The 27343-nt window shown below is 41.1% G+C and overlaps 2 protein-coding genes across 2 annotated transcripts; both read left to right on the top strand.

Moving 5' to 3' along the window:
• Positions 1 to 962: 962 nt before the first annotated feature.
• Positions 963 to 5250, top strand: c1qbp (complement component 1, q subcomponent binding protein). Its single transcript, XM_071521616.1, has 6 exons — positions 963 to 1353; positions 2475 to 2625; positions 2722 to 2812; positions 3751 to 3846; positions 3974 to 4099; positions 4400 to 5250. The coding sequence occupies exons 1-6, from the start codon at positions 1101 to 1103 to the stop codon at positions 4547 to 4549; spliced, it is 867 nt and encodes a 288-aa protein (XP_071377717.1). The 5' UTR covers positions 963 to 1100; the 3' UTR covers positions 4550 to 5250.
• A 3022-nt stretch (positions 5251 to 8272) lies between these two features.
• Positions 8273 to 27139, top strand: LOC139645785 (carbohydrate-responsive element-binding protein). Its single transcript, XM_071521617.1, has 17 exons — positions 8273 to 8619; positions 10835 to 10941; positions 11360 to 11442; positions 11725 to 11814; positions 11978 to 12019; positions 14940 to 15114; positions 16000 to 16080; positions 19510 to 19661; positions 19798 to 20416; positions 20536 to 20609; positions 21532 to 21802; positions 22915 to 23027; positions 23227 to 23349; positions 23573 to 23700; positions 24868 to 24991; positions 26670 to 26799; positions 26973 to 27139. The coding sequence occupies exons 1-17, from the start codon at positions 8273 to 8275 to the stop codon at positions 27137 to 27139; spliced, it is 2826 nt and encodes a 941-aa protein (XP_071377718.1).
• The last annotated feature ends 204 nt before the right edge of the window (positions 27140 to 27343 follow it).

The raw sequence follows: 27343 nt of genomic DNA, 5'->3' as shown, positions 1-27343 counted from the left end.
ACTTCTCTTTGCCATATTGCTGCATTTAACTATGACTTATTGAGAAGAGATCAGTCTAGGTATATGACGCTTCAAATAAAATATGAGTTTTCCTACATGCTTTGTCATTAATCATCACAAAGCTTTCAAGCAAAACAAGCATTATGATTTAGCAGCCTGTGAGCAAGCCTGGATTACCAACCTGCCACCCAAATGTCCTGGGGCCCTGGACCACCAAGGGCCCAGAAAGCCTGGAGTTCTCAAGATCATAAATTTGTAATTTGTACATTTGCCCTGTCATACAAATTTGGAAGCTATCTTGGCCATTTTCAATAATCGTACCTTGAGCAATTTTCTATCCTTTGGCTGATGCACAGTGAATGGTGATCATGCTATGAACATGCTTGCTCTTTTTTTTTTTTTTTTTTTTACAGTCTTTTTACTGCCCTTTTTACTTCTATGCCTGTGAGGCATCATGTAATATTCAGCACCCCTTTGCTGCTAAATAGATTAGATTGTGTTAAAAGGGTGGAGGATTCATTTGCTTGTTGGATTACTTTGTACACCAAATGTAAGTCATTTTCCCCCAGACTCACTCAATAAACTATAAATGAATGCAACAAACAAATTGGATGTCAAAAGTCAATGTGAAAAAAATTGCAAAAATGCAGAAAAACCAAACAGGGGTGACTACTTTTGAAAACGTTGATGAACCTTCTAGTCGTTGCTGAGGGAATAAAAGTCTCGTCGGCCTGTTGCAGTTACTTAATCCAGCCACATGGGGCGTACTACTTGTACTCGTTTGATATGCATTTGACTTGTATTCATGTATTACGCTATACCGTTTAGAATAATAAACCACTTTTATTTGAAACATAATTTAAAACAGATATTTTGTCCAACATTTTGGCGCTACTACCGATTTTAATTAATTATAATTTAAGTCGCTTCGCAAAATACCATGTCCGGTTCAAAGGTTATAGTTAGGAGAGGTCAATGTGTCCTTCCACACGTGTTTTCTGTAATCTGCAACAAGCTCCAGTCACGGAGAAGTAGCCGGTCGTCTGGTGGTGTCATATAGTTTATTTTATAGTTACACGCCTTAATATCTGTATAATATCATGCTAAAGTCAGTTGTCCGTGCGGTGGGAACCGCTGTTCGCCTCTCTGCAGCCACCACGTCTACAGCCCGAGCTCTGCCGCGCACCAGCCCGACGCTGTGCTCTCCAAACTCGGCAACAGCTCGGCCCTTCACCCGGTCTCTCTGGATGATGAATAGTAACGGAGCCTCATCAGGATATAGGCCAAAACTGTTCAGTTCAAAAATATTGAGTCCGTCGGTGTCGTGTGGATGCGGGGGGTTGCACACAGAAGGTAACGTTCAAACGATATGCTTTTGTAAATTAAGCTAGCTAGCTGGGTATCATGCAACATGTCATGTTGTTAGCTAGCCCCGAACGTCGTTCAACGGTCTGGCAGTTAAATATGACCTTGCTCATCGGCAAAGGCACAACACTACTAGAACCTAACTGAAGACCTGTTACCATTCGTTAGGAGCCACTCTTCAAATCGGCACATGTATGCTCCTTCAAGTAGCAATTTAATTCATTTAAATGTCACCTTTTAGAATGTGTTCACACTGGTCGTTACCGCCCACCACGGTGCGTGTTGGAGATGTGGGAATAACAGGCAAACTAATTGTGAAAGGTGATTTTAAAGTGCTGTTTTGGTATATTGGATTTGTGCCGAATTGAAGAGTGGATCCTTCCTATCACTTCTGAAATGTTTCTTTCTCCCTATTACATGAGTTTGCCGTGACGTTTCAGAACAGAGAACGGCACACATGTGGCCGTACAATTAATTTTCAATGGTAACCCCTTCTATCCCGCCACCATGGTACATAATGCGGGGCATGATGTTGTCATGGTGCACTCTTGTGAACACATTAACAATCAATAACAGTACATGATAGAAACGTCATACCTGCACCAGAAGTTCCTCCTATAAAGAACATTATCTCATTAGATAAAGTGATTTACATGAAGTTACTATAACTCCTTAATGCTTACAGATAGAGTTCATATTGATACCACCCATGTGTTATACGAAGACAAGTATGTTGACTAGAAATATTTGCTAATTATTGCTGTAATTGTAACTGGTTATGTTAACAAATTACTTCCAGTCTTCATGGCAAGGATGGGCTTTGTGTGTGTGAGAGTGTGAGACAATGACAGAGGTGGTGAGTTTTGAAAACCTCTGTTAATGGAAGGGCTGATTTTGTATATTGTGTGGATGTGATGACAAGGGATGTGACAATAGCAAGCTAATGTCCCATGATGAAACACTGGAAAACAATGTCCATAAACAGGTACTATCCCCACAAAGGGAAGTTAATAATGAAACTTAAATTAGCATCACTGCAGGATGATGACTGAATTGTTGACTTGACATATTTAGACATAGCCACTAACCTGTTTCATCTTTATAAACAGGTGACAAAGCATTTTCTGATTTCCTGTCTGATGAAATCAAAGAGGAGAAGAAGATTCAGAAAAGCAAAGCACTTCCTAAGATGTCTGGAGGATGGGAACTGGAGATGAACGGCACAGAGGCCAAACTCACTAGGAGTGTTTCTGGAGAAAAGTAAGGCTATAGCAGTTGGTGAGGCTACAGTTAACCGCTACTTATAGACATCATGTCACATTGAATAAGCGTTTGATACCTGTCTTCTTTTTCCAGAGTTACTGTCACATTCAACGTCAATAACAGCATTCCTCCTAACTTTGATGAGGAGGCTGATCAGGGACAGCAGAAGCCAGCAGAAGATGAGGTGAGCCACATTAAATATCTTAGTCAGTTGATGGTATAAAAGATATGTAAAAATGTAAATAGGGGAGCAGATGGGTCGGTTTATGCTACAATCCTGTCTGGCCCCCTTTTCCAAAGTGCCACTGGAGCGGAACGAGAAATTCCTCGGTAGCTGCCGCTGCCACTGACTGCACCTGCCCTTTTTCAATCCATTTAATTATTGACTGTGACAAATGTAACTACGACAACTCATCCGAATGCTTATATCAAAATGACACACAATTTAGGCTGCGTGATATGTAATCAGCTGCACTGATAGCTGGTAGAATGTCACATCTGTTAAATAGCTCAAATAGCTCCTAATGTCAGAGTAGGATGATCGCCATTAGACTGACAAGCTCCTTTTTTGAGTGAATACATCCCAATACTGATTGGTGGCCAGTTGATCAGCGCATCCATCGCGTTTTAGGAGGCATGCATTGATCTAGTTAAGAATTCCGCTATTAAAATAAAGTAGTGTAAATTCAGTTCAGAAATCAACTGTTTTAACTTTTGAGAAAAACTGTACAGGCCAGGGATTGATGTTGTGGGGATAACTGTTCTTATATACTTGTAGGATTTAGTCGTCAATGAATTACAAATTGTAATGACAAATTTCTGTTCACATACAAAAGAAAAAAGCACATTGCTGTTACTGCTTTAAATGGTAGCCTCAAGGTGTTGATACTCATTTATGATTAGGGGGATTTGGGATTTAACAAGTGTGAAATATTGAGAAATATTTCAGTTCTTTCCATTAGACTGTGCAGTGAGGCAACAGAAAATGAAATGATGAAAGCTGTTGATGGAGAGTAGATGGTGATGATGTTCACTTTATTTAAAGTTCCAGGTCCTTTAAACATTAATCATTACAATGACTATGTATTTATACCAAAACTGATATTCTGTTTCTCTCTGCAGCCAGAAATTGTATCAACACCCAACTTTGTCGTTGAAGTAACGAAACAGGCCGCAAAACATTCCTTGGTGTTTGACTGCCATTATCCTGAAGATGAGGTAAGTGGTGACCACATTCACTTGTTCAGAAATAAACCTGGCAGATTTACCATATTATCGACAGAAACAGTACCTCAGGTAGCCAAGCTCCCGAGTTAAACAGAAATGTTGGATTTGCATTTTCTAGATGAGCCACGGTGAAGGAGAAGAGGAGAGTGACATCTTTGCCATTCGCGAGGTCAGTTTCCAGCCTGAGGGAGATTCAGAGTGGAAGGAGACCAGCTATACACTGAACACAGACTCTCTGGACTGGGTAAGATTTGAGGCAGAAAAGCCATGCTGCGGATCTGCTGAACATGTATGAAAACATGGTAACCATTTGGCTTTTAGTTTGGTCCACGTTGGTGAAGGGAATACGTTCTGGAGTCCCTCCTTTTGGACTTTTGAACATTTACTTGGCTGAGTTTATTTCTCAAATGTTCAGTGCTTTTTTAAGAATACAGTTGACTATCGACCGTTCCCACAAAACTCTGTCTGCTTTGCCAAACAATAGCGTTTATAATTATGTAGAAATGTAAATAGAAATGTAGTTTATTGGGGTGTTGTGTTCCAGGCGCTGTACGACCACCTGATGGACTTCCTGGCTGACCGGGGGGTCGACAACACCTTTGCTGATGAGCTGATGGAGCTGAGCACCGCCATGGAGCATCAAGAGTACATCAAGTTCCTGGAAGACCTCAGTGGCTTTGTCAAATGCAACTAATGTATAGAGGAGATTCAAGTTAGATTTCATTCTTTCTTCAATACACATCCTGGCTAAGTTCAAGGTATGATACAGTGAAAAAGCAAATGTTAAGTGAATGGCAACATTTGGCACTCTAAAGAGACTGATGATGACAACTTGTGTTTAGTGTCGGTAACAATAAACCAGTTTACCAGCAGTTATCATATTAATACTTGGCTGGAAACGTATTCTCTTTGTTGAAATCCGTCTGTATTTTTCTGTAACTTAAATTAGGTTAATATATGAAGGACATATATAATTCAGGTCATGGCACACTGTGCAGAAACCATCATTTATAGAAAATGGCACTCAATTTAAGAGTTTGAGTTCCTGCTTTATTGCAATGGTCATAGTCAGTCCAGTTGATGTGAATATGAATAACTCTCCCATAGCCAGAAAACAGAATTGATTTAGACTTAAAAGAAAACAAAAGAAACAAACTCAGTCTCCACTTAAATTTCTACATTGCAGCTCCAGGTTTTACAACTTGAAACACTGGTTCGAGTCTTACTTCTATGCTGTCAGGCTTGGCAAGGGAGTTCATGTTCACAATTTTGAATGTTTGACTCTGCTAGCCCGTAGGAATAACACATGAACTCTGAAATTGAGTGCTATACATCTTTGGTCAATGTCTGTTCACACAACAAGAAGTCAGTGTCGAATAAAATTGTTTGATATAAATGGCCCCTTGAATTTCTTCTATTCTTTTAGAAAATTCCCAGTTAAAAGGACCAGTAGACATTACCAATGTTGCCAATGCTGTTTGAGATGCAGCAGTGGCTCTGTGCCATTTATTGGAGTCTAACAAATTACTGAAAAAGGTCACTGAAACATTTTTAAGCATTCTTCCTAATTTATTGAGAACAAGACACTTGGGTTTACTGTGTTTTTAGGATTCCTTACAGGTAAAAGTCAAGTGATAAATTGCTTGTTGATAAGTTCTTTTATTAGACTGTTAAAGTTGCTGTGATTTTAGAAAATTAAAAGATGATTAGTTTTCTATGGTAGAAGTGTGATAAGCCAAGGTCAACAGTCCTTGCAATGTGTGCAGGGAATAGCAAATTGATTTTGTAAAAACTGCAAATCACTCAAGGCGCTGACTTTTATTAAGCTCCCTCTTATATATGACCAATTTGATGCTTTCTTTACATAGTGTATAATGTGACTGAACTGCTCTATGGGTAGACTAACATTTAAATGCTATTCTGTTCACCAAGGCTACGCTCACATTACAGGCCTTAATGCTGAATTCCTATATTTTGCGCAGAGCCGATCTTTTTGTCCTGACTGTTAACATTCATGTGTGGAAGTGGCCCATATCTGACAGTGTGAGCAGATCTCTGCCCTGAAAGGGTTAGGGTTGGAAAAATAGCCTGAAAACTGACATTTAACACGTTAACATATTCAACTAGATCCGGTCTCCCAAACAGGAAGTATCTCTTGTAAATGGTATTCCTCCGCTATGTTCTCTTCTATTGATAAAAATGCTATTTGGCAAAATTATATTCTAAAACGTTGAATCCACAGTCAATTGAAAGTCACAGTAGTGGGATCTGCTGTTCAATATGTCCATGAATATGTTAAATGTTTCAGGATATTTTCATGGCCTCATTCAAATGAATGGGAAGTAAAAATCTGAACGCTACAAACTCGTCCCAGCTGCATCCGATCTTGGTGAGTAGATTATATTTTGGTTTTCATGGTGGTCAAGTGCCAAATAACCACCATGATAAAATTAAGTAGAATATTGCTTTAAGAACCAGTCATTTGCAAAGGAAGGGATTACTGAAAATAAAGATGTTCCTTTAACTCTAATCTGGCACCAGTTCTGCATTTTCATCAAGTGAACTGGTCTTTGAACAGTTTTTTGTGCAACTTCTACCCATTGCTCCACTATGGTTGAGAAAGAGACTAGCAGAAGGCTTCACTGCCCTCTTGTGGTGACTGTTGTGTTAATAAGAGATACGGCATTCATCCAGCCCCCGGTTCTGTCTTACAACAGGCCATCAATGAATCTCAAGGATGTCTATCATAGAATGGGGGGAGACTAGGAGGGAAGAGAAGGGGAGAGGCGGGGGGAGGTGAGAGAAGTTTCTATTCACGTGATTCTCTGCTTCTGCCTACTAAGGTGAAGCTTGATGGAGTTCTTCACCACAGGAATAGGGTTGATAGGGAGGAGAGGCACATCAGACAGGTTGGCAGTAATTTGTGCTCCATTCTTCACTTGGAGATGAAGGCATCTTCTCAGTCACCTCTGCCCGCATTGTCATGCTCTCATCCTCCTTTGTCGGCTTAGTGAATGAATCCTTACCAGCTTTGAACTTCTTAGTTGGCATCTCTGACTGGGGAGAGCCTTGTCTCTGTGGCTGGTGGGCCCATGGTGGGAGGGTGGGTCCAGCTAGGTGGCACTGTGGTGCACTGGCGGCTCACTGTGGACTTTGCTCCCTCTGGTTCACCTGTGACCTCTACATGAAGGACAGTGGCAGGTCCAGAACTGGCCCCACTAGGGCTGCAAGGGGGACCCAGTGTGGCACCTTTATTTGGGGTGGAAGAGGGCATGGCCGTAGGGGAGTGCTTCAAATAGTTTGACTGCTGCTTTATTCTGCAGTATTTCGCCAGTGATGGCAAGACCCTGTTTGAACTCGTCCACCATGACGGCTCGGGTGGAGGCAGACACGTTGTAGGCAGAGTTCTGCTGGGGGTATGCTGGGGTGATTATTGGCATCAGGTGGTAACAATCACTCGGAGTAACCCTGGGGTCCCAAACTGGAAGGTTGAGGTTGCAGTCCTTTGGGTGCTTTAACAGAATTGGGATTGGCCTTTCCCACATGGAGAAAACTTTGAAGAATTTGTGCACCAGGATGGAGGCTGCAGCATTGGGGTCCCTAGAAAATCCTGGCTACCAGCATGACCCATGATACTCCACCCAGGAAGCCCAGGGTGTTAGAGTAAATGTTGTGACATTTAGCCACAACATTTAATCCAATTAAATTACGTTTTTTTGTTAGGAATTTCAAATGTTTTGAGGAGTTGGCAGGCAGCTGGCAGTTTAGCCTATTGAGATTTTAAATAAACCCAAATAAGAGAATTAAAAAGTTGGAAGCCTAAACAGATCATATAGGGTATTTTAGGATATCCTGTAGGCTGCAGGCTGAGTTGTTTTGTTATAACTAAGTCGCATGTTAAGATCAATTATTGGTCTATTCCCTTATGAACTATAGTAGGCCTAATCCTATAATACATTTTAGAAGGACACTATACCTATACAAATATCAAGATTCTATAGTAATTATGTGTAATACCATAGGAAATAATAGCATAAGTACCTGTATTATTATTATAGGAATATGATAGTTATTTTCCATTAGGATTATTCATAATTACCGTCCCTAATGGCCCCCCTTAAGGACTTTACCACCTAAGGAAGTTGACATAATGCTAGTCTATTACACAACAGTCCACACACACACACACACACACACACACATCGCTGTGCAGACCTCTGGTGTTAAGATAAGGTAGACAGTTGGCTCTCAGCTGACAGATGAGGGGCCTCAATGTGTTTTCCAAGCGGCACGTTTAAAAAAAGAAAAAAAAAAAAGGAACTTTTTTGTTAAAAAACAAATAGAGTAGAGAGGGGTGGGGGAGTCAGTTGAGGAGAAAGTTCACTGTTTGGTGGATAGTCAACAGTGAAACCGGGACATGGCAGGCAGAGGGAGAGCGTGTCCAGCGGGACAGAGCCAGCTCCCGGACTCCTCGGACTCCGACTCGGTCTCGGAGGAGGAACCCGCGCCGGTAGCCGGTACCGGACCGTCCGCCGGCTCCTTCCTCCGCACACAGGTCATCCACAGCGGACACTTCATGGTGTCCTCGCCCCACAGTGACTCGGCGCCGCGCAGGAGGAGAAGCGGAGCGGCGGTGGGATATGACTTTGACACGGTGAACAGGACGTGGTGCCAGACGTACCGATACGGCCCGTTTAGCTCCGGGAGCCTGAGCATCGACCCCACTCTGACCCGGCTGTTTGAGTGCATGTCCCTGGCCTACAGGTGGGTCAGTAGCAGTTACAACCCACCTCAGTACAGATTAGCCGCCTATTTACTTACTGTTTTGCCCCCTTCGACTCAGTTTAGCCAACTTGTATTGTGCAGGAATAGAGTTTACCCACCTTTTTTTTTTTTTAGGGCTAGCATAAATCTTAATGAAGTAAAGGCATAGTGTATACACCATACTAAGTAGTGTCACACTGGTATAAGTTGTATGAAGATGGAGTAGCCTATACTAAGAGGAAACAAGTTTATACACCTGTATTTTTATAAACCTCATTTATTTATAGGCTACACCTCAACTCAGTTTAGCCACCTGTTTATGTGTAGGCAGAGTTTACCCATTTTATTTAGAGCTAGCATAAATCTTGATGAGGTGAAGTCATAGGCCTACACCATAACAAGTAGTGTCAAACTGGTTTAATTTGTATGAAAATGTGGTATATTAAAAAAAGAAAAAAGGTTTATACACCTTTTTTTTTTTTTTTTTTTGCAGATTTACTATTTTATGTGCAGGAATAGAGTTTACCCACTGTATTTAGGGCTGATATAAATCTGAATGAGGTTAAGTCATGGTATACATCACAGTAAGTAGTGTCAAGCTGTAGGTTATATGGAGGTAGGGTCATTTAGGGCTTATTAGGGCTGACATAAATGTTGATGAGATGAAGTTATAGTATACAGTATATTATAGTAAGTAGTATCAAACTGATGGTTTAAGACCCATATTTTTAAGAACCACTACATAACATCACACAATAATATTGTGTATAAAGAGTTCTCCTCCTAAGCCTGTCAGTTGTTGAATCAATTTTACTTTTAAAAGTAATAGTAAGAGTTTGCTTGTGTGTGTGGGTTGTGGATAAAGGGATTGTGTAGTCTGTTGCGCAACAGCTTGGAAAATCTTCACAGAAAACTGGACTTTGCTTCTAGTTGGCAGCATTGGAAAGATTACAGTGTAACTGAGGGAAATGATAGAGACTGAACCCCAAATGATGCCTCTGGGTTTTTAAAAGGTTAGGCTGTAGCCTGTAGCCAGTTGCTCTGACTTTATACTATGCATATTTTACAACTAGGCCTATTTGTTATTCTAAGTATTTCCACTTGGACATTGGAAATCAGAAGTTATGATAATACCCTTTCTGCAGGTGATTCTGCTATGTTAAAAGAACAAAAGCTTTTAAAATTGAATTGATCAAACTAAAACAAGCTTGCAGCCCTGAACAAACACCTGTTTGTCCTTGGCTTTTTATTTTCTGATAAAAACTCAGAACTCAGTCAGATATCGAGCAAAATCCTTGAAAAGAGAAAAACTTGCTGTTTCCGGAATTTGTCTTCAGACAAGTGTGCTTTAGAAAATATATCTTCTATGTTGCACAAACAACTTGTTCACAATTGTTGCCATCAACCTTTGGCACAAAGAAGCCAGTTCTTCCTACCAGTTTCTCTGTGCCAATCTTGTTTTTTATAGTTTAATGACAGTTGCACAATAAATGAAACACATAAGCCAGGGAAAGTTTGCACCATAAAAACAACCACATTTGTCTGTCTCAGATTTAATTTCATAGGTGCCATGTTCAAAATTTATATTTTTAAATCACTGACATGATCTCTCAGACTATCAGTGCTTTTTTATGTATATGCAATATGTGTAGCAGGTGCCTATTTGTTTAACAGTGTTTTGCTGTGCGCTATTTGTCATTCACCAGACTGGTGTTAATTGGGTCTTCTCCTTCAGTCATTTTTTAGCTGTAGTAATTTGCTGTCGCTGCTGTTTTGCAGTGTGTAACATGCATTAAAGTCGCTCCATTAAAAGCATCTTGAAAATGATTCACCTGGCTTCCTAGCAACTCCCTGAGCAGCTATAGCATTAAGAGGCCTTTTCTCATCACTCTGTGTGCCGAGGGACACTGGAGAAGCAAAACAGCTTGGCAGTGTACTGGTGAATAAGCTGATTGGGCACCATTATTCAAAATCAGGACAGGTTTTCAACAGTGGTGAGGCAGGGCGCTTCATATAAAGAGTATTTAGTAATTTTTGCATACGCATGTCCGTCATATTTCTCCTTTGTTGTTGTCAAGGGTGGTTTGTTTCTTGTGAAAGGAAATGAGAGTGGTGTTTCAAACGTTGCCCGTGTGTCACAGTCACCTAATGCATTTTCAAAACTTGACAAGGCGTGTATGAATCAATAATTAATTTGTTATATGATTTTTCTCAGTGGTAAGATAGTCTCCCCCAAGTGGAAGTCATTCAAAGGTCTGCGGTTGCTGTGGAGGGATAAGATCCGTCTGAACAATGCGATCTGGAGGGCTTGGTTCATTCAGTGTGAGTCCGCCACTCCTCTCCTCCTCTCACTACCGCCCACATGTCCTCTCCTCTCATGTCATCTCTCCATTAATGGTAAAGGAGGAGGGCACTGTCAAACAGTAAACCCAGGCTGAAATTGCCACAGTTAGACAATATATACAAGTCCAGTGCTTGACTATTTGAGTGGCCTTTGCCAAACATAAATTAGGAGTTGAATTTGATTCCATTTTTCATAGCTGCTTTCATTAATGAAATGATAACTGAGCTGTCATTAGAGTTTGTCAGTAGTCATTCCCTTGAAATCATAGACAGACACAAGTAACCTGAGTCTCTTGTTCTAACCACATAATGTTTTAGTCCAGTAAAAACAGAAATAAATCATGTACAATTTACTCTGTAAAATCTGTTGAGGTTGTTGCTGTACGCTGTGTTTCAGATGTGGAGAAGAGGAGGAACCCAGTGTGTGGGTTCGTCACCCCACTGGAGGGATCTGAGGCAGACGCACATCACAAGCCTGAAGTGAGTGATTTTTGACCCAAGGAAATGCAGTTTTACTGAAGCAGACCAATGAAGTACAACCTCATTCAAAATGTTGAAAGACCAAAATACCATCTCTGGGCTGAAACACTGGGCTGTATTTAGAAGGTGAAAACTGAATGTGCGCACATAGTTTGCAGTTGAAAAGCTCTTTTTAAATGACATACTGTATTATTCAGCTCCTGAGTTTTGTTTTTTATATGTGATTTTGTAAAGCAATCAGTCGGTTTGGATTTACTGTCTATTTCTGCTTCATGTCAACAGGCGATTGTGTTAGAAGGCAGCTACTGGAAGCGCAGGATTGAGGTGGTGATCAAGGAATATCACAAGTGGAGGATTTACTACAAGAAGAGGGTGAGTACACAATACACATCTAACACTGTGTATCCCATCACAGAATAACAATTTCTCCTCTGTAAGCCCGTCTGATCCAGAATAAATTACATCTCCAGTATATATTTTTTTGTTTTTATTTCTATTCCTAATTCTATACTGTTTCCCTTCTTTTACTTTGTAGGTTCAGAAAAACAAGGACGACCTCTTATCAATGCTACAGCAGGTGAGAGAAAGATTCACCCAAGTCCTGTTTTACTGGTATTTACTTTTTCTATTGTATTCCTCTCTCAATAGCTTTTGAAAACATACTAGTACATACAGCATACAAACTTTTATTGAACTCTGCAGACCGACGATGCCCGATTCAGTCGGCCTTTTGTGTGTGTATTTGGGACCCACTAGCATTGTTTACCTTTGAAGGTGGTTAGAACCATATGATCATCAAAGTCCTCCAGGTGGCTATTTATAGCACATGGATTTAGTCTGCCTTGGTTAACCAGAGAGGAAAAGAGAGGATGAAAAAAAGGAGAAATAGAAATGTGCGAAACAACTTGCGTCACAGGCCGACATTTGCAGGCAATTGACACATATTGATTGCCAGCAGCGACAATACCTCTAATCTCTCCTCAGGCTTTATCTTTATTCAAGTAAAGTGGCTTCAGAATTTAATGTCATTTAATCAAATCTGACCTACTTCCAGCAGTGCTTTGTGAAGTTGAGCAGCATTGGGGCTGTGAGTTTGACGGTGACGTCACGGTGGCAAAAACAAACAAAAGATGAGGAGGAAAAGGGAGAAGGTTGGAGAAAGGGAGAGGAAGGGGAGGGAACCTGGGGAAGCACCTCGGTCATGACAGTATTCATATGAGGGTGTGACCTGTGCCCTCTCAAACCACACTGTCCTGTACACAACTGTCCGACCCCACTCCATAGTCCCTCTCTTGACTTGTCATCATGATTCCTCTCCCTTTTTCCTTCACATCCTTTAACCCATCTTAGATTTATTGTGTTTATCTTAGGTGCCCAAAGTTTAATTGAGGTCAAAACTGAGATGACCAAAAAGATAATATTTTACTTTCTGCGGAGAGCCCTCATAGACTGAGCATGTATTTATACAGCTAGTTACCTGAGCGGCGTTCAAAAGGGCACAAACCAACAAGTAGCTCACAGGTCAAAGATCACTAAACCAGATTTTTATGCTGTACGTTTCCAGAGTCAGTCACAGTATTATCTTGCCTTGAGAAACGCCTCAGTAGAACCCAGTAAAAGGGGTCTTTCCTGTAATGTTAGTGTTTATGTTATATTATGTTGGAGCTTCCAGCTCTAAGCCCCAGTCCAGACTTTATCTTGGCTATATAAACTGTAGTCACATTCCCATAAAATCTTTAACAATTTGATCTGCACGTGGAAAATAGCTTTTTCAACTTTCACAACCCAGCGTAAACGTCATTTCTGTTTGATGTAAGCCTATACAAACATTACCAGTGTGAACTAATCTTTTACAGACTCAGAATACTTACTGTCAGTCCTCCTATCAAGTCTCAGTCGATCAATTTGAGAGTGAAAAAAGATCCCTTCAGGCCAGTGAATCAAAACATAAACAAACAGACCTGAAGCCATACGAAACAAGTCCTAAGTGAGAGTGGAATATGCAACCTATGAGGGTCTCTATAGTGATAATGATATTAATTGACTATATATTTTTCTAATTGTGTCCCTACTGTAATATCTTGTATCTTGCATTGCTTTCAATGTGAACTCATGTCACAAGACAAATGTTAGAGGATTCTGACATTTCAGTATGATCTCATCTCATTTAATTTCATCTCATTATGATTACTAATCATCAGTTCTCATCGTTTAACCACAAAATTTGTTTTAATGTAACATGTAATTGCAGGAAAGGTAAATATGATGAAATATGATGAGATCAACTTCGATAAAAGTGAGGCCTGTAATTAAAAACTGAGCTGAAACTGTCACATTTAGGTCAGCTTGTGAAAGCTCTTAACTAAAATAAATAATGTAAATAAAGCATGTCGGAAGTGACAGGTTGGAAGGTGTTAGTATTTTTCTCTGACTACTGAGACAAAATGAGTGTGTGTATGTTGGTGGGGGGCTCAGGTCTTCCTGTTTGTCCGCACGTGAGTGTGACGGCCAGAATTAGGTCAGGGACAAAAGGCTGCTGCTCTTATTGAAATGGTGAGACATCAAAATAAAGAAATGAACAAAGCCAACATAATGATAACTTGTAGGGGGCTAGTGTTTTTGAACAATATGGCAAAACTGCTTTTTCATCATGTACTGCACACACACACACACACACACACACCGAAAACAAATCTTACTTCATTTTACTTGTACACACACCTATATTCTCCCTCAGGGAAAATAAATCAGGAGATAAATAAATAAATGACAGGGGAGGGTTGTCGTGAGCTTAGACGTAATCAAAACAGTTTCCGGCTCAATTTGGGCTTCCCTATAAATGTGGCCACTTACTTAGAAGTGGATCTTCAGGAAAAGAAGATGAGGTGAAGCAAAGCATCTCAAACACAGGTAGACAAGACGGGGTCTGGATCTGCATTTGCTGTGAGTGTTTTGCTTGGTTTTTGGAATAGAAAGAAAAAAATTGGGGCATCAACAAGCTTCTGGCTGGTTGGTTTTCTATCATATCATATCTACATCATATCTAAATTTGATACGATAACGGAGGAGATCCGACTGCACTTGATTTGTCATTTTGCTTTTGTGTATCTGGATATAAAGATTGAAATTAATTGTTTCCTTGCTGTTTTGATGTTTGTTTTTTAATGAGTTGGCATTATCTTATTAGCTTCTTATTGAACAAAGGGTATCTTATCATAGTGTAGTAAATAGTTGTTTGGTGTTTACCTGCATTTCTCAGTGCACAAAGATGGCAGCTTCCTGTTCTCAGTACTTTTTCATATCCATGCCACAACAAATGCTGGATGTGGATATGTGGGGACATCAGTGCATCGTTATGCACTTGGGCCTTTTCATCCACTGTAACCTCACTCATTTTTGTAGTAAGCCCTCTATTGGTAGGATGAGGGATTGATCTGGTATGTTGCTTCATGTAAGATGGTCCTGTGAATGTCTCGGTCCCTGGCCGATGTCTCCAGGGTCAGATCTGCCGGGCCGAGCTGGAGAAATGGTCCAATCAGATTTACCAGGAACCCGTGGCTGCACCGGAGCAGGCCCACATGTTTGACCTGGACTGCTTTCTGTCCGACATCTCCGACACCCTGTTCACCATGACGCAGAAGCCATGCCCCTGGGCCAGCGACCGACACAACAGTGAGTAGGCAGCACTTTTATTTATGACTTTCAGCTGTAACTCTGTGCTGGTGACCATATAGAACCTCAAGTCCAACATCAAACAGTTGAAAGTGCTAAATTATATAGACTTGACTTAACCTATCATGTAACAATCTTCTTCCCCTTCTACTTAAAAAAAAAACCCTGATTCTACAAATGCTACATATTCCAATTAAAGGCTTAGCTTGGTTTGACTACGACTAAGTCACTTTGGACAAAAGTGTCTGCTAAATGATGTAATTTAATGTAATGTAATGCAATGACAGGGTGACATGACAAGAGTAGCAACATGGCTTAGGTTTGAGTATACATTTATCGGTACATGGCTGAAATGGCATGGGGACTAGGTCATTTTCACATTTTCACCCAATAACTGTCACAAATCACATCACCAGCTCACAATTTATATGCAAATTCTAGAATCTAGAACCTCCATTTTTGAGGGTTGTGAGGAGAAAACACAAACCAATATGAACAGTTCATTGTGATTATTACATACTGTAAATAAATTAGGATTATGTAGGTGAGATGGTATGTTTTAGAGTAGCGATTACGCATACATAGTTACACCTTATGGCTTCCTCTTAGCGACTAGAGTGTTTTGGGCCGCTGCCACAGTTTGCTGCAGTAGACGTCATGTGGGTCAACAAGTCAGGAAAAAGAACCCATCCCACAAATAGGGAAATTCACATGATGACAGATGAGCTTTCTATCAGATAGACCCATCTCTTGCTCTCTCTCTCTCTCTCTCTCTCTCTCTCTCTCTCTCTCTCTCTCTCTCTCTCTCTCTCTCTCTCTCTCTCTCTCTCTCTCTCTCTCTCTGTCCCTCTCTCATGTCTAATATAATGTGCTCTTCCTCTTCAGCATACACCAGCAATGCAGATATGATCCAGCCAGGCCTGACCCCACTGCAGCCTAACCTGGATGATTTCATGGATATACAAGGTACTGTCTGTCTGTCTGTCTGTCTGTCTGTCTCTCTGTCTCTCTGTCTCTCTGTCTGTCTCTCTCAGCCTCAGTCTCAGTCTCTGACCAACAAGTGGGATCTTTGCATTCTGCCACAGAATGGAAACAGATCATATCTCCAACTGATCTAGCTTCTAGTGGGTATCCATGTTTAGTTTTAACCTGCTTGTCTTCATCCAACATGGTTAAATTATACAATGAAAATGTGGTACTTGTATGCTTGATAAACTTCATTTGATAGGTGAGGGTCGAACAATCAGAAATGACAGATTTCTGATAAGAGGGTACAAATTCTGCCTTATCGGTGTTTTATAACATATTAACTCAGCCTGACAGTTGAGAGTCTCCATTTACAGTTGGCCTTAATTCTAGACCCTTCATTCTATCTCGCTTTCTATTTTTCCGTTTGCACACTGCAAAAAAATATGAATCCCAACAAGTCATTTAGTTTCTTATTGAGTCTTAGAATCTTTTTTTTCTTAAAACAATATCTGCCAGTAGGATGAGATAGAAAATTCCCAAAACAAGTGAAACTGATTTTTAATCAGTTGCAATCAATGTCAAGTTTTCATTGCTTTAAGAAAAGAATTACATTTTAAGACTGAATTAAGACTAAATTACTTGTTAAGACAGATTTTTTTACAGTGTAATTTTGATGTTTCTATTTTACTTTTTTAAGGAACTCAATTGATTTTGCTGATGGCTGTTGAGTCAAGAACTCAGCTGCTCTTGGGTGACACTCCTTTGTGTACTGTGGTGCTATATCTGCACTATGCCTGTGGGTCCCCAGGGTCAGGGGGGGGTCAAAGGCAGGGTTGACCCAGGAGAATGAGGAAGTGGAAGAGGATGTGGTTAACCATGACCCTTGGCCCTGGCACCACCGATGAGGCCAGGCAAGATAGAGGGATGGGCTGGGGATGCTGGGGCTTCCCTCTCCAAAGACCTCTGTTCAAATTCCCAACAAGTTAGTTCTGTACTGATTAGATTTGAGGATTTCTTTTGGATGTAGCTTCATTTTCAAACTTCACTTTGTATGTCATTGGAAGTATTATCTTTAACATCAGACACAGGCCTGCAAGTAATTAAGATTAACTTCAGAATGGTTTTTATCATTACATACAGTAAATGCCCAAGGATTTATCTTGGTGACATCAGTGTAGAGATATATTGACAACAAGTGCTTTCACAGTAAATAGTGCAAGACTGTGGACAACAGACTATACATATCACTGTGTAGCTATGCTCAGTCGGTCAGGGTGGCATTCAAATTGCTTGCTGCCGTAGAAGGAAGAGTCATGAGTGACTAGTGGTGTATTTGTCCAGTGTACCATGAGGAAGTTGAATAGAGTGAGATGTGTGAAGTAAATTATGAGCATTTACATTAGAGAATATACATTCCTGAGGCAGGGTGCATGCAGACATTGCAAGTAGTTCAAGAAAGCATAAAGTGTTTAAGATGATAATGAATAGCATGGTAATAAAAGTTTTTCTCAGCCAGTTACATTCCTTGAAAAGTGTAGGAAATTTGATGGAAGATGCTGGAAAAGTTTACAGAATCCTGTGCGCTGAAATTACATTGACACCTCTTTTGGCAAGGGGCAGCCCAAAATGTTCAGCAGCTCCCCACAGCTTATGTGTGTTGGATGATCACCAGGTGTGGATAGTTTTTTTTTTGGGTGCAACCCACAAGGATTAACTTTTCAGTGTGTGAGAGGCTGTGTACAGGCAGGGGAAGGTTTACGCCCAGGACTGCTTCCCTGTTCAAGGCAAACAGTGAGCCAGTGGCAATGAGCTGAGAGCAGGAGGGCTGCAAACAGGATAGAGAGATCCAGAGAGAGATCAAAGCATGGTGTCAGTTGCAAATCATCACCCCTGAAGCAGGTCAGGGTCAGGAGCACATTGACTCTGGTCATTTTTGCTGCTGTTTCTGCTGGTTTCATTGTAGCAAACCAGTGACCCTCTGGCTACAAGTCAGCCTTTGTAACCTCCAAGTAACCTGCTGCCCATTGCTGTGATATGGTGGTTGACTGCCACTGGCATTAGTGTGTGTGTGTGTGTGTGTGTAGCTAAGTCTTTGTTCTCACAGCACTGGCAGGGTCCAGTGGGATCAGCTGTCTGCCTCTCTGGGTCACGAGGGCCAGGGAGCTGGTGGGTGTCTGTCAGAGCGGCACTGCCATGTGTTTAATTTATGCACAGTCTTCCTTTGTGCTCCTCTTAAATGGAAATACAAATTACTGGTCTGTGGCAGAATGTTATGGCAGTATTTTATTCTTACTGAGATGAAAACACAGACATACCGGTATGTATTATCAGATTGTGCCACACTTTTTGCTGTGTATATCCTACAATCCTTGTATCATGCAGGATTTTGAATGCTGTGTGTGTCAATGATACGTTTTGTTAGTGCCAAAAGGCTGAAATCAAGGTCTCCATCAGTGAAGATAGAGAGGTAACTTGAATTCGCCGATTCACTCAAATGGCTTGTTTTTGTCATTCTGCACAGTAGCTCAAAACTTTGAATTTGGTCAGGTCAGATGTGGGGAATTGGGTCAAACTGACAGAAAGGAAACAACAAGAAGGAAACAACAGGTTTATTTGCCTTGAATGCATATATAATCCATATACTCAATCTAATAGATTGTTTTGCTAGTAATGTATTTAATACTAAACTGCTTTTCTACAGATGGCATCATGCCACTGTCCCTTGCCAGCTTGGCTCCCCAACCATGTGACTGGCAGGAGTTGACAAATGCCTTGCATGACCACCAGATACAGAGAGCTGCACAAACCTTTGGACAGTGACACATTGTTTGATGTTTTGGCTCAATGCTCTGATCTCTTTGGATATGAAATGAAACTATGACTATGATATTAAAGTGCAGACTGACAGCATTAATTTCAGGCTACTTTCAGCCATGCCGGTTAGAACTACAATACAGTCTTTTGTGTATATGGCGTTTGGGCAGATTAGCATATTAAATCAAATAATCATCTTTATTTATATGTAATCAAAATATCTATCAAAGTAATTTTTTTTTACAACCCATAGCCATCATAAGGGATTTTATATCCAAGTGCTCTTCTCAGTATTTTTGTGTTTTAGTGTATTTCTATGAGAATTCAGCTATAGACACTTGGCTTCATTACTCTGAAGTTGATAGAATGCATGGTTAGCTAAATGGCTGTTAGTAAACCCATTACACATCTAATGTAGTAAGAGTATGGAACCACTGTAGCTCCTCAGTAAGCAAGCAAGGCACACATATGCTGTGTTAAGTATTCAACATAGATATTGCAGTGTACTGACTGTATATATTGTCAACGCATAATTCTGCACTCCTGACATCTGTATCAACGCTAGCGGCACGTTCATGACTGACTATATATCTGTATGTTTGTTTTTCTCAGATATCTTCATGAACTACCGGGGCCAGCCCTCTGAGCAGGTTGGTTTTGCTGACTGCGGCTATTTTGAGAGCTCGTCTAGTGGAGCATTTGCCCCAGTTCCCTCCCCTGTGGTAACAACTCCCCAGCTACTTATCGACACCCAGCTGGCTCAGGTATGACTAGTATTGACAGCAGCTGCCCCTTGCTTGAGAGGTGTATTCTTGCAAAAAATGTTGTGATGCTTTTCTGTAGCAACTAATATTAGTTGACTGTTTGATCAATAAAATAGATTGAATCTCTCTTTTCTAGCCCAACCTCTCATCTGACAATCTGTCTCAGCCTTCCTCGTGCAACGCCCGGGCAGACCAGGCCAGGTCAGGCCAGGACTGCAGTGAATACCACACCTCCAGCATCGTATCCGGGGCCATGCCCTACGGACATCAATCATACCCCGATCCGCCTGTTTCTATAGCAATTACCAGCATACAGCAACCCGTCTCTGCAAGTACTAGTCCTTTTTTATATCCACCGCCGTGCCACAAGTACGGTTATTACACAACGTCAGCCAGCGCTGTGACCTCCACTGTCATCACTCACACCGCCTCCACCGCGGGTGCCCCGGGGTCGGAGCAGCACCAGGCTCACGGCTATCCTCACACAGCGGACACGTACCCCCAGACTCCCTGCCACTCTCTGAACTACCTGCCTGCGTCTGAGCCAGTACACGCAGCCCTGCCCTCTGTCAGCGTTGCCCACTGCTTCTCAGTCCCAGAGCGGGTGGGCGTTACAGGGGTCAGGGGGAAGCACAAGCAGAAGACAGGAGGAATGAGGTTGATTGGTCCCACCGTGGCTCCGTCTGGCCCCTCGCCAACTGCCCCTCCACCCACCAGCTGCCTGGCTAAACTGCTCTCCTCCAGTGCCCAAGAACGTCAGTAAAGTTTCTCCAACATCAGTTACCCATCTGAAAATATGCATTGCGTTATGCAGTGGTGTAATGCATGTGTCTGTCAGCAAAAATGCGCTAACTATCGGCTGCTGTGCTTGCAGGGAAGCCATCGCTGGGATTTGACACTACTTTAGTGGCAGCCAAAGGTCAAAGGTCATCATCGCCTAGCTCCTCGGTAAGCCTGACCTTTCTTTGTATCACAAGAGCATTGTTGATTTCAACTGAGAGTTGGCCTGACACAGCACTGTTCCGCTAGACAGTTATATTAGAAATAGACAACAATACCTGAGCCAACTTTATATGTGATTACAGAACCATTACGAACCTCCAATACACATATAGTGGGTATTGTCGGAAAGATATATTTCTTTAATTTGAGCCAACTTATATTTAAGTCAGTTGAACACCAGAGGTCACTGGAGCACTTGGAAACGACCCTGTGTTCATTCCTTGACCTCTTTAACTACAGGTAATATGTATTTTAACAAAAGCTTATTAAATATTTATGTGTAGATATATGATATTTGTGGAACTTTTGGCTAACTGAATACATTGTTTTTTGGCTTCCATCACCATTAAAGTTTTCCAACTGTTCCTATAAGAGTTCAAATTTAAACTAGAAGGGCACTCGGAGAGCGCAGACCTCCGCCAAGGTTCATGCTATTATTGCTTGTTCGGATCCGGTCGGATCTGGATCCGCTCCAAAATTTAATGGGTTCTTCCTTGGCCCATGCTACACCCTTCCAGAAAGTTTAATGAAAATCGGGCCAGTAGTTTTTCCATAATCCTGCTAAAAGACAAACAAACCCAAACAGCACCGAAAACATAACCTCCTTGGAGGAAGTAAATATATTGTTATATTGTCTCAAATATATTGACCTGAGGTCACACTGACTTTTAATACTCTGGCCCTGTCTGAGGATCCTGTGTAACACGTAAAGCTGTAAAGCTTGATAGTTTTTCAAATATTACAGTTATATAAACACCATCTTCTATCACCAAGTGCTCATTGCTGTCTAGCTTGTTGAACATCCTCTCAGGAGGAAGCGGTCGCTCTCAAGGGTGATGACATTTCTAAATGGAGATTGTGTGTTTAGCAGTCAGGCAGCAGCATGCATGTTGGAGGAGCCTCATCCCAGCTGCAGCACGGACCCAGTTGGCCCACAGGGATCCCGCTGTTGTCACCTCTGCACAGCCAGAGCCCCGCCCTGGGTCACGGCGGGCCCCAAGCCAGCACCTCCAGAGGCTCGGCGGTGTCTGCCCTGCTCACCCATGGCTCCACGCACACCAACACAGCCCTCCTCGTTCCCAAGACGGAGAAACTATCTCCTGTACAGATCTACGGCACTGAGAGGAACAGCTTAACAGGTGGGTCCACATTGTTCCAAAAAATAACACATTTTATACTTGTTCTAAATCCAACCTAAATTATTTTTAAAGGTATACAGCAAGTTTTTGGAAGATTGGCCTGTTGGTCAACTTATCTATAAAGTGATGAGAACATAGACACCAAAATCATCCATGTGTCCCCAGCAGATTGTTTGCTCCAGTGCTCCATGCTAACACTTTAGCTTTAACGATTTAGAAGACTAGCATTATCTGAAAATTGAGACAATGAGAACTTGTAGCAGCTCGACAGCTAAATAACAAGTAATCTTGAATGAAATGTGGCTAGGTCTTTGCAGCTAAGCAGTTTTGTGTAGGACATTGGTAAAACTTGCAGGGACTTCCATGAACTACTTTTCCTGTTTCCATAAAGTGAATGTGATGGCCGATGAGAGACTGTGTACAGCAGAATATCACTGCGCAAGGAATGAATGAATATGGTTTCTTATCTAAAATAAACCTGGTTACATCAGCTAGTATACTGAGTTAATGAAATTTCATTTTTAAAATGTATGGATCTACAGGCCATATAATAAAAAACACAACATTTTATTACTAAAATTTCTTACTTTGGTTAAGGCTAGTTTCCTACTCTCTCTCAACATAGTGTTTGCTAAAGTGTTATGATGTATGATGAATGATCTATTAGGGACACATGGATGATTTTGCAATTTCCCAAAAACTTAGGAGTGCTTTCCTTTAACTGCTGATATGATTCTCTTGTAATCTTATAATAGGGTGCATTCCAAACAAGAGTGAAAACAGGACAATAGAAAACAAAACCATGCAAAAAACAACATATTGCAACAATGCAATAGTAGGTCAAGTACCACGCATTGTAGCAATAAAAATTGTAATGTATTCCAACATAAACAGTAATAGAATAAATGTAAAATAATTCAAGTATTTCAGTAGAACAAAATCACATTATTTGGGTATTAACCTGTGGGGATTATTAGGTACATAGGAGTACATGATGTACTGTAGGTATAAAGGTGCGTAGGGACTTTGTGTCACTGTAGAGGCCATCTAATGAGGGCTTTGTTTTCCTTCCAAATGCAGTTAATAGGTGTCATTATCTTTCTTTGTTTTAGTTAGTTTTTCCAGACATGCAGGGCAAACATCACCAACAAACCCTCTAGAGAAAGCGTCCAACCCTGAGTCCCCACACTCCTTCTCTGGACATGGAAAGATGGAATCAAATAAGGTAGTAAATATTGCCTTGCATACACCTTAATACCGTGTCATAGTTCCCAGAAATATCATCAAATATCATCAAATATCAGATAGCTCCTTGTTTTTGCAGGCAGCCATGTGAGTGCTAAATAGATGAAAAGTGAAAAATGAGTGTTGACTCAGGGGAATCTCAGTGTGATGTACTGATTCGAAAGCTCTGCTGTCTCTAGCAGACGGAGACCAGGAGGATAACTCACATCTCAGCTGAGCAGAAGAGGCGTTTCAACATCAAACTGGGATTTGACACTTTACATAACCTCGTGACAACACTCAGCTCTCAGCCAAGCATAAAGGTACTGTTAAAGAAGTTGCAGCTGAGTTAGAGATAGATGTGCTGCTAGTGGGAGGTGGTGAGCTTCACCAAAGATCATCTCAGTTGATGCACAGTATCACTGAAGAACCATATGCCATGTAAACACAGCCAAGAAAACATCTAATCATTATGGATGTGACCGCAGTGATAGAAAACTGTGGGGTAATGCTGACATGTGGTAATTCCTCTGTCTGCTGGCACAGATCAGCAAGGCCACCACTCTGCAGAAGACTGCTGAGTATATCAGCAAGATGCAGCAGGAGAGAGCTCAGCTGCATGAGGAGGCTCAGAGACTCAGAGAGGAGATCCAGCTTCTCAACTCTGCCATCAAGTGAGACCTCTGGCTTTGTCTGTCTGGTGTGTGTGTGTGTGTGTGTGTGTGTGTGTGTGTGTGCAGGCACATGCATGTACCGTATGCACTGGATAGAGTTGGACCTAAAACCAAACTTAAAACAGTTTGTAAAACCTGCAGTTCAATTTTCTGTGTACATAATTTTTTCATTGAATTGTTCAATAGTGTGTTTTAAGTAATATATCCCAGAGTTTCCCATACCACTAAATAGGTGGGTGGGTTACTCTGCCTTAATAGGTGCTAACCCTAAAAGAATTTCATTAGTCTGGGTTTCAGAATTTTAGTGCCCCATGATGGTCTAAATGCCGTTTCTGGAGCTGACTATGGAGGAAACACTGAATACTCATTTTTTGGGCATAAAATTTTTTAAATTTAAATATTGTGGCAGCTTCAATACAAAAATATTGGTATTAGTATCACTGATACTGTATAAGCCTTCAAAAACCCATATCGGTCGAACCCTAATGTCCACACACATGCAAGTGGGCTGTTTGCATGCAGTCCAAAAACTATACTCACAGAATTTGCATGTTGACGTAAACAACATTGTATGGTCATGATAAATTCATGTTCACATACTGGATATCCAGAGCACAACAATTGGCATGTTAAAAAGGGCAATTGCTCAATAACACACCGTTCCACTGCTATGTCACACATGACATACAGTGTGCATTGCATAAAGTGCTTAAGAAAGAAAGGACTGAATCCATATTCATTAAATGTGGCATGTAGCTGTTATAAAACAGCTACATGGCATGCAAGGTGTTATCGATGTGTTACAAACTGGTGATCAAGAGATGTGTTGCCTGACGATTTATATTACAAACTCAGACACTGGAGACCAAAGTGCTAATGAATTCCAAAAGATATTTTATTTTTGTTTTCTGTGAATGGTTATTGTCACCTCTAATTGCTGATGCACAGTAGTGTGGGTAACGTTTATCCTTAAACTTAACAGATAGTGTTTTCCTAACGATTGCTTTTTTAAATAAGTGGAATAAGTGAAATAAGTAGGAAGTAATAAGAATGTACTGTCTACCTACTAACCCTTTTAAACTGCATTGTGATCAGCAGGTGCTCCAGGAACTATTACAGTAATAGCATTGGGACTATTCATCCAGTGTCATATGTCTCCTCATGCAGCGTGTGCCAGCAGCAGCTACCGGCCACCGGTGTGCCCATCACACGGCAGCGCTTCGACCACATGAGGGAGAAGTTCAGAGAGTACGTCCAGGCTCAGACGCTGCAGAACTGGAAGTTCTGGATCGTATCCTTTAGAAATATAAATCTGTCCCAGGTTATAAGAGGCACACACGGGCCAAACATGAAGCAAAACCTCCAGACCTGGTTTAAAATAACCAATTCTTACTTGTTATTGCCTATCTCTATCTCTCTCTAGCTCTATATTTAGCCAAAAAAGCTTCCATTATAAACATACCACATGCTTTGCTGGTGATAACTCCTCAAGCAGGCATTGAAGCATCCTTCATACAGACATGAGACTGTCTTTGCATCCTGTTGGCAAATGTAAAAGTAGAAATACAACAAATAGGATATATTACTCTGCTTAAAATACAATTTCTGCATGAAAATTCTACTGAAGTATGTAACTTAGTATCAGAAATAAAACTAAAATTTCTATGTGAGGTTCTCTTATTTCAGTGCTTTGTAGTGATTAATTCTCAGTGCATTGACTGGCTGTCTCAAACTTTGGAGGAGCATTATTTTGATTAACTTATGTGCTCGCAATTTTTGCTCACATTTTCCTTTGTCTTCAAATAAATTAGTAACTAACAAGTGTTAGATCAACATAGACCGATAAGAAATAGGATGCTTCTTTTGAAATGTAATGAAGAAAATGTCCCCTAAAATGGAAAGATTCAGAGTCCTAGTACCACAAAGTAGTACTAGTAGTCCTAGTACCACAAACATTTACTACCAGCATTGGACTTTGTGCAGATACAAGTAGAATACCATAATTTTATGGTCATACAGATTACATTATTCAATTTGGGCATCTCGAACTCGAGCTCTAATGTAGCAGATAAAATAAAAGCCTGTCTGTAGGAAATGCCTGCCGGTTGCAAAAAACCCCCCCAAAAAAACATAAGTAGGTTTAATCCATAACCCTTTCCTTAATGATCACCTAATCCTTGACTGAGTTGCATTAAACTCCTTTTCTACCATCCTTATCTTCAGCCAAGATAAGAGCCTCAGATCACGACACTATCATCTCCGTGTTGCATAAAGCGCCTCAAGGGTGTTTCCTTTCCATGAATATTAAGGTACTCTCTGTGGTCCCTCAGGAGACTGTGCAGTTACATGACTGCTGATATTCTATATTAAATCCATACAATATTACAGGGGAAGGATGCTTTATCTGTATGGGGATTCAAACAGCCATTAATAGATTCAAGATAGCATCTGGGTTTGACCACTAGTTTTCTATCTAGTTTAGAAACGGTGCTATCCACCAAGCTGATGTAGCTGTTTCAAAGCCTTTCCTCAGTCTTTTTTATCCACCACTAGTTCATTGCTAACAGTCAAAGAAGATAAAGAGCTTTGGAGAAAAAATAATTAAGCAGTACATGATTTAATATCCATTGGGTTTAGACTTGCAGATTGAGGTATAAAATTGAGGGTTTAACCTTCCAGGGTTTAACTTCCAAAATAGCGATCTCTATCAAGTGCTGACAGTGTGTGGGAATTGCACAGTGAGCCATGGTAACTAGGGACTCAGCTGCAGTATTATGTCTGAAATTACCATAAAACACTCAGTATAAACCTTAGCTAAGGACACCATTTGAGACACTTTATGCAATGCTCATAAACAACTCATTAAGGTTATGGAAATAAGACAATCAAGGAAGAAAATTAAGCTTTATGAACTGCATATCTCATTTTACTGTGCACTATCCAGACTTCTTTCCTCAACCCAGCGTCAGTTCAGTATCATCATTGAGCCTCTGTTTGAGTCCTATAATGGAATGGTGTCCACTGCCAGTGTGGAGGACCTGTGTCGATCCACCCTGTCCTGGCTGGACCAGCACTGCTCCCTGCCTGCCCTAAGACCCAGTGAGTCCAAAACCAATGAAAATCTAGAACCCATATTTATCAGACAAAGTAAAAGTACAGATTTACAGCAACTAACCAGGTCCATATTTTGAAAGTGAAGTCCCAGATCTTTCACATTGTCCCTTTACATTACCTGTAACTTGTGTGTTATTTGTGTGTGTGTGTCCCGTCAGTGGTTCTGAGTTCACTCCGCCTCCTGAGTACGTCCACATCAATCCTGACAGACCCCAGCCTGCTGCCAGAGCAGGCCACCCTAGCCGTCACCCAGGGTGGCCCCCCCGCCGCCGCCCTGGACCACTCCTTACAGCCCGCTACTCGGGACAGCACGCACCCCATGTGACTGTGAAGAACAGACTCTGTGGAAACTTTATCAAAATGCCCATGCTGACTGCAAGGCAGAGGAGGCCCGGCGGGAAAAAAAGACTTGAGATAATCCCATTCCAGTAAAACTCACCAGCTGCCGAATGAATGTATTCCAGTATGCCCAAAGGTTACAGAAACTATGTAATGTAATCTCTGCCTAAATTCAAATTGAGCTATAACA

The sequence above is a fragment of the Centroberyx affinis genome, unplaced genomic scaffold, assembly GCF_046629955.1.
Source record: "Centroberyx affinis isolate AG114_WGS23_722 - 3 ecotype Tasmania unplaced genomic scaffold, CSIRO-AGI_Caff_v1 ptg000900l_1, whole genome shotgun sequence".
Classification (NCBI taxonomy): Eukaryota; Metazoa; Chordata; class Actinopteri; order Beryciformes; family Berycidae; genus Centroberyx; species Centroberyx affinis.
The sequence above is the reverse complement of the archived record's forward strand: the minus strand, read 5'-3'. Positions and strand labels throughout refer to the sequence as shown.

Excerpts from the sequence above, each read along its gene's own strand:
- c1qbp (XM_071521616.1), top strand. The coding sequence starts at position 1,101 with ATGCTAAAGTCAGTTGTCCGTGCGGTGGGAACCGCTGTTCGCCTCTCT. Across the intron at positions 2,626-2,721 it reads AGGAGTGTTTCTGGAGAAAA|AGTTACTGTCACATTCAACG; the intron begins GTAAGGCTATAG and ends TTCTTTTTCCAG. Across the intron at positions 2,813-3,750 it reads AGAAGCCAGCAGAAGATGAG|CCAGAAATTGTATCAACACC; the intron begins GTGAGCCACATT and ends TTCTCTCTGCAG.
- LOC139645785 (XM_071521617.1), top strand. The coding sequence starts at position 8,273 with ATGGCAGGCAGAGGGAGAGCGTGTCCAGCGGGACAGAGCCAGCTCCCG. Across the intron at positions 10,942-11,359 it reads GAGGGCTTGGTTCATTCAGT|ATGTGGAGAAGAGGAGGAAC; the intron begins GTGAGTCCGCCA and ends GCTGTGTTTCAG. Across the intron at positions 20,417-20,535 it reads CTCCTCCAGTGCCCAAGAAC|GGAAGCCATCGCTGGGATTT; the intron begins GTCAGTAAAGTT and ends CTGTGCTTGCAG.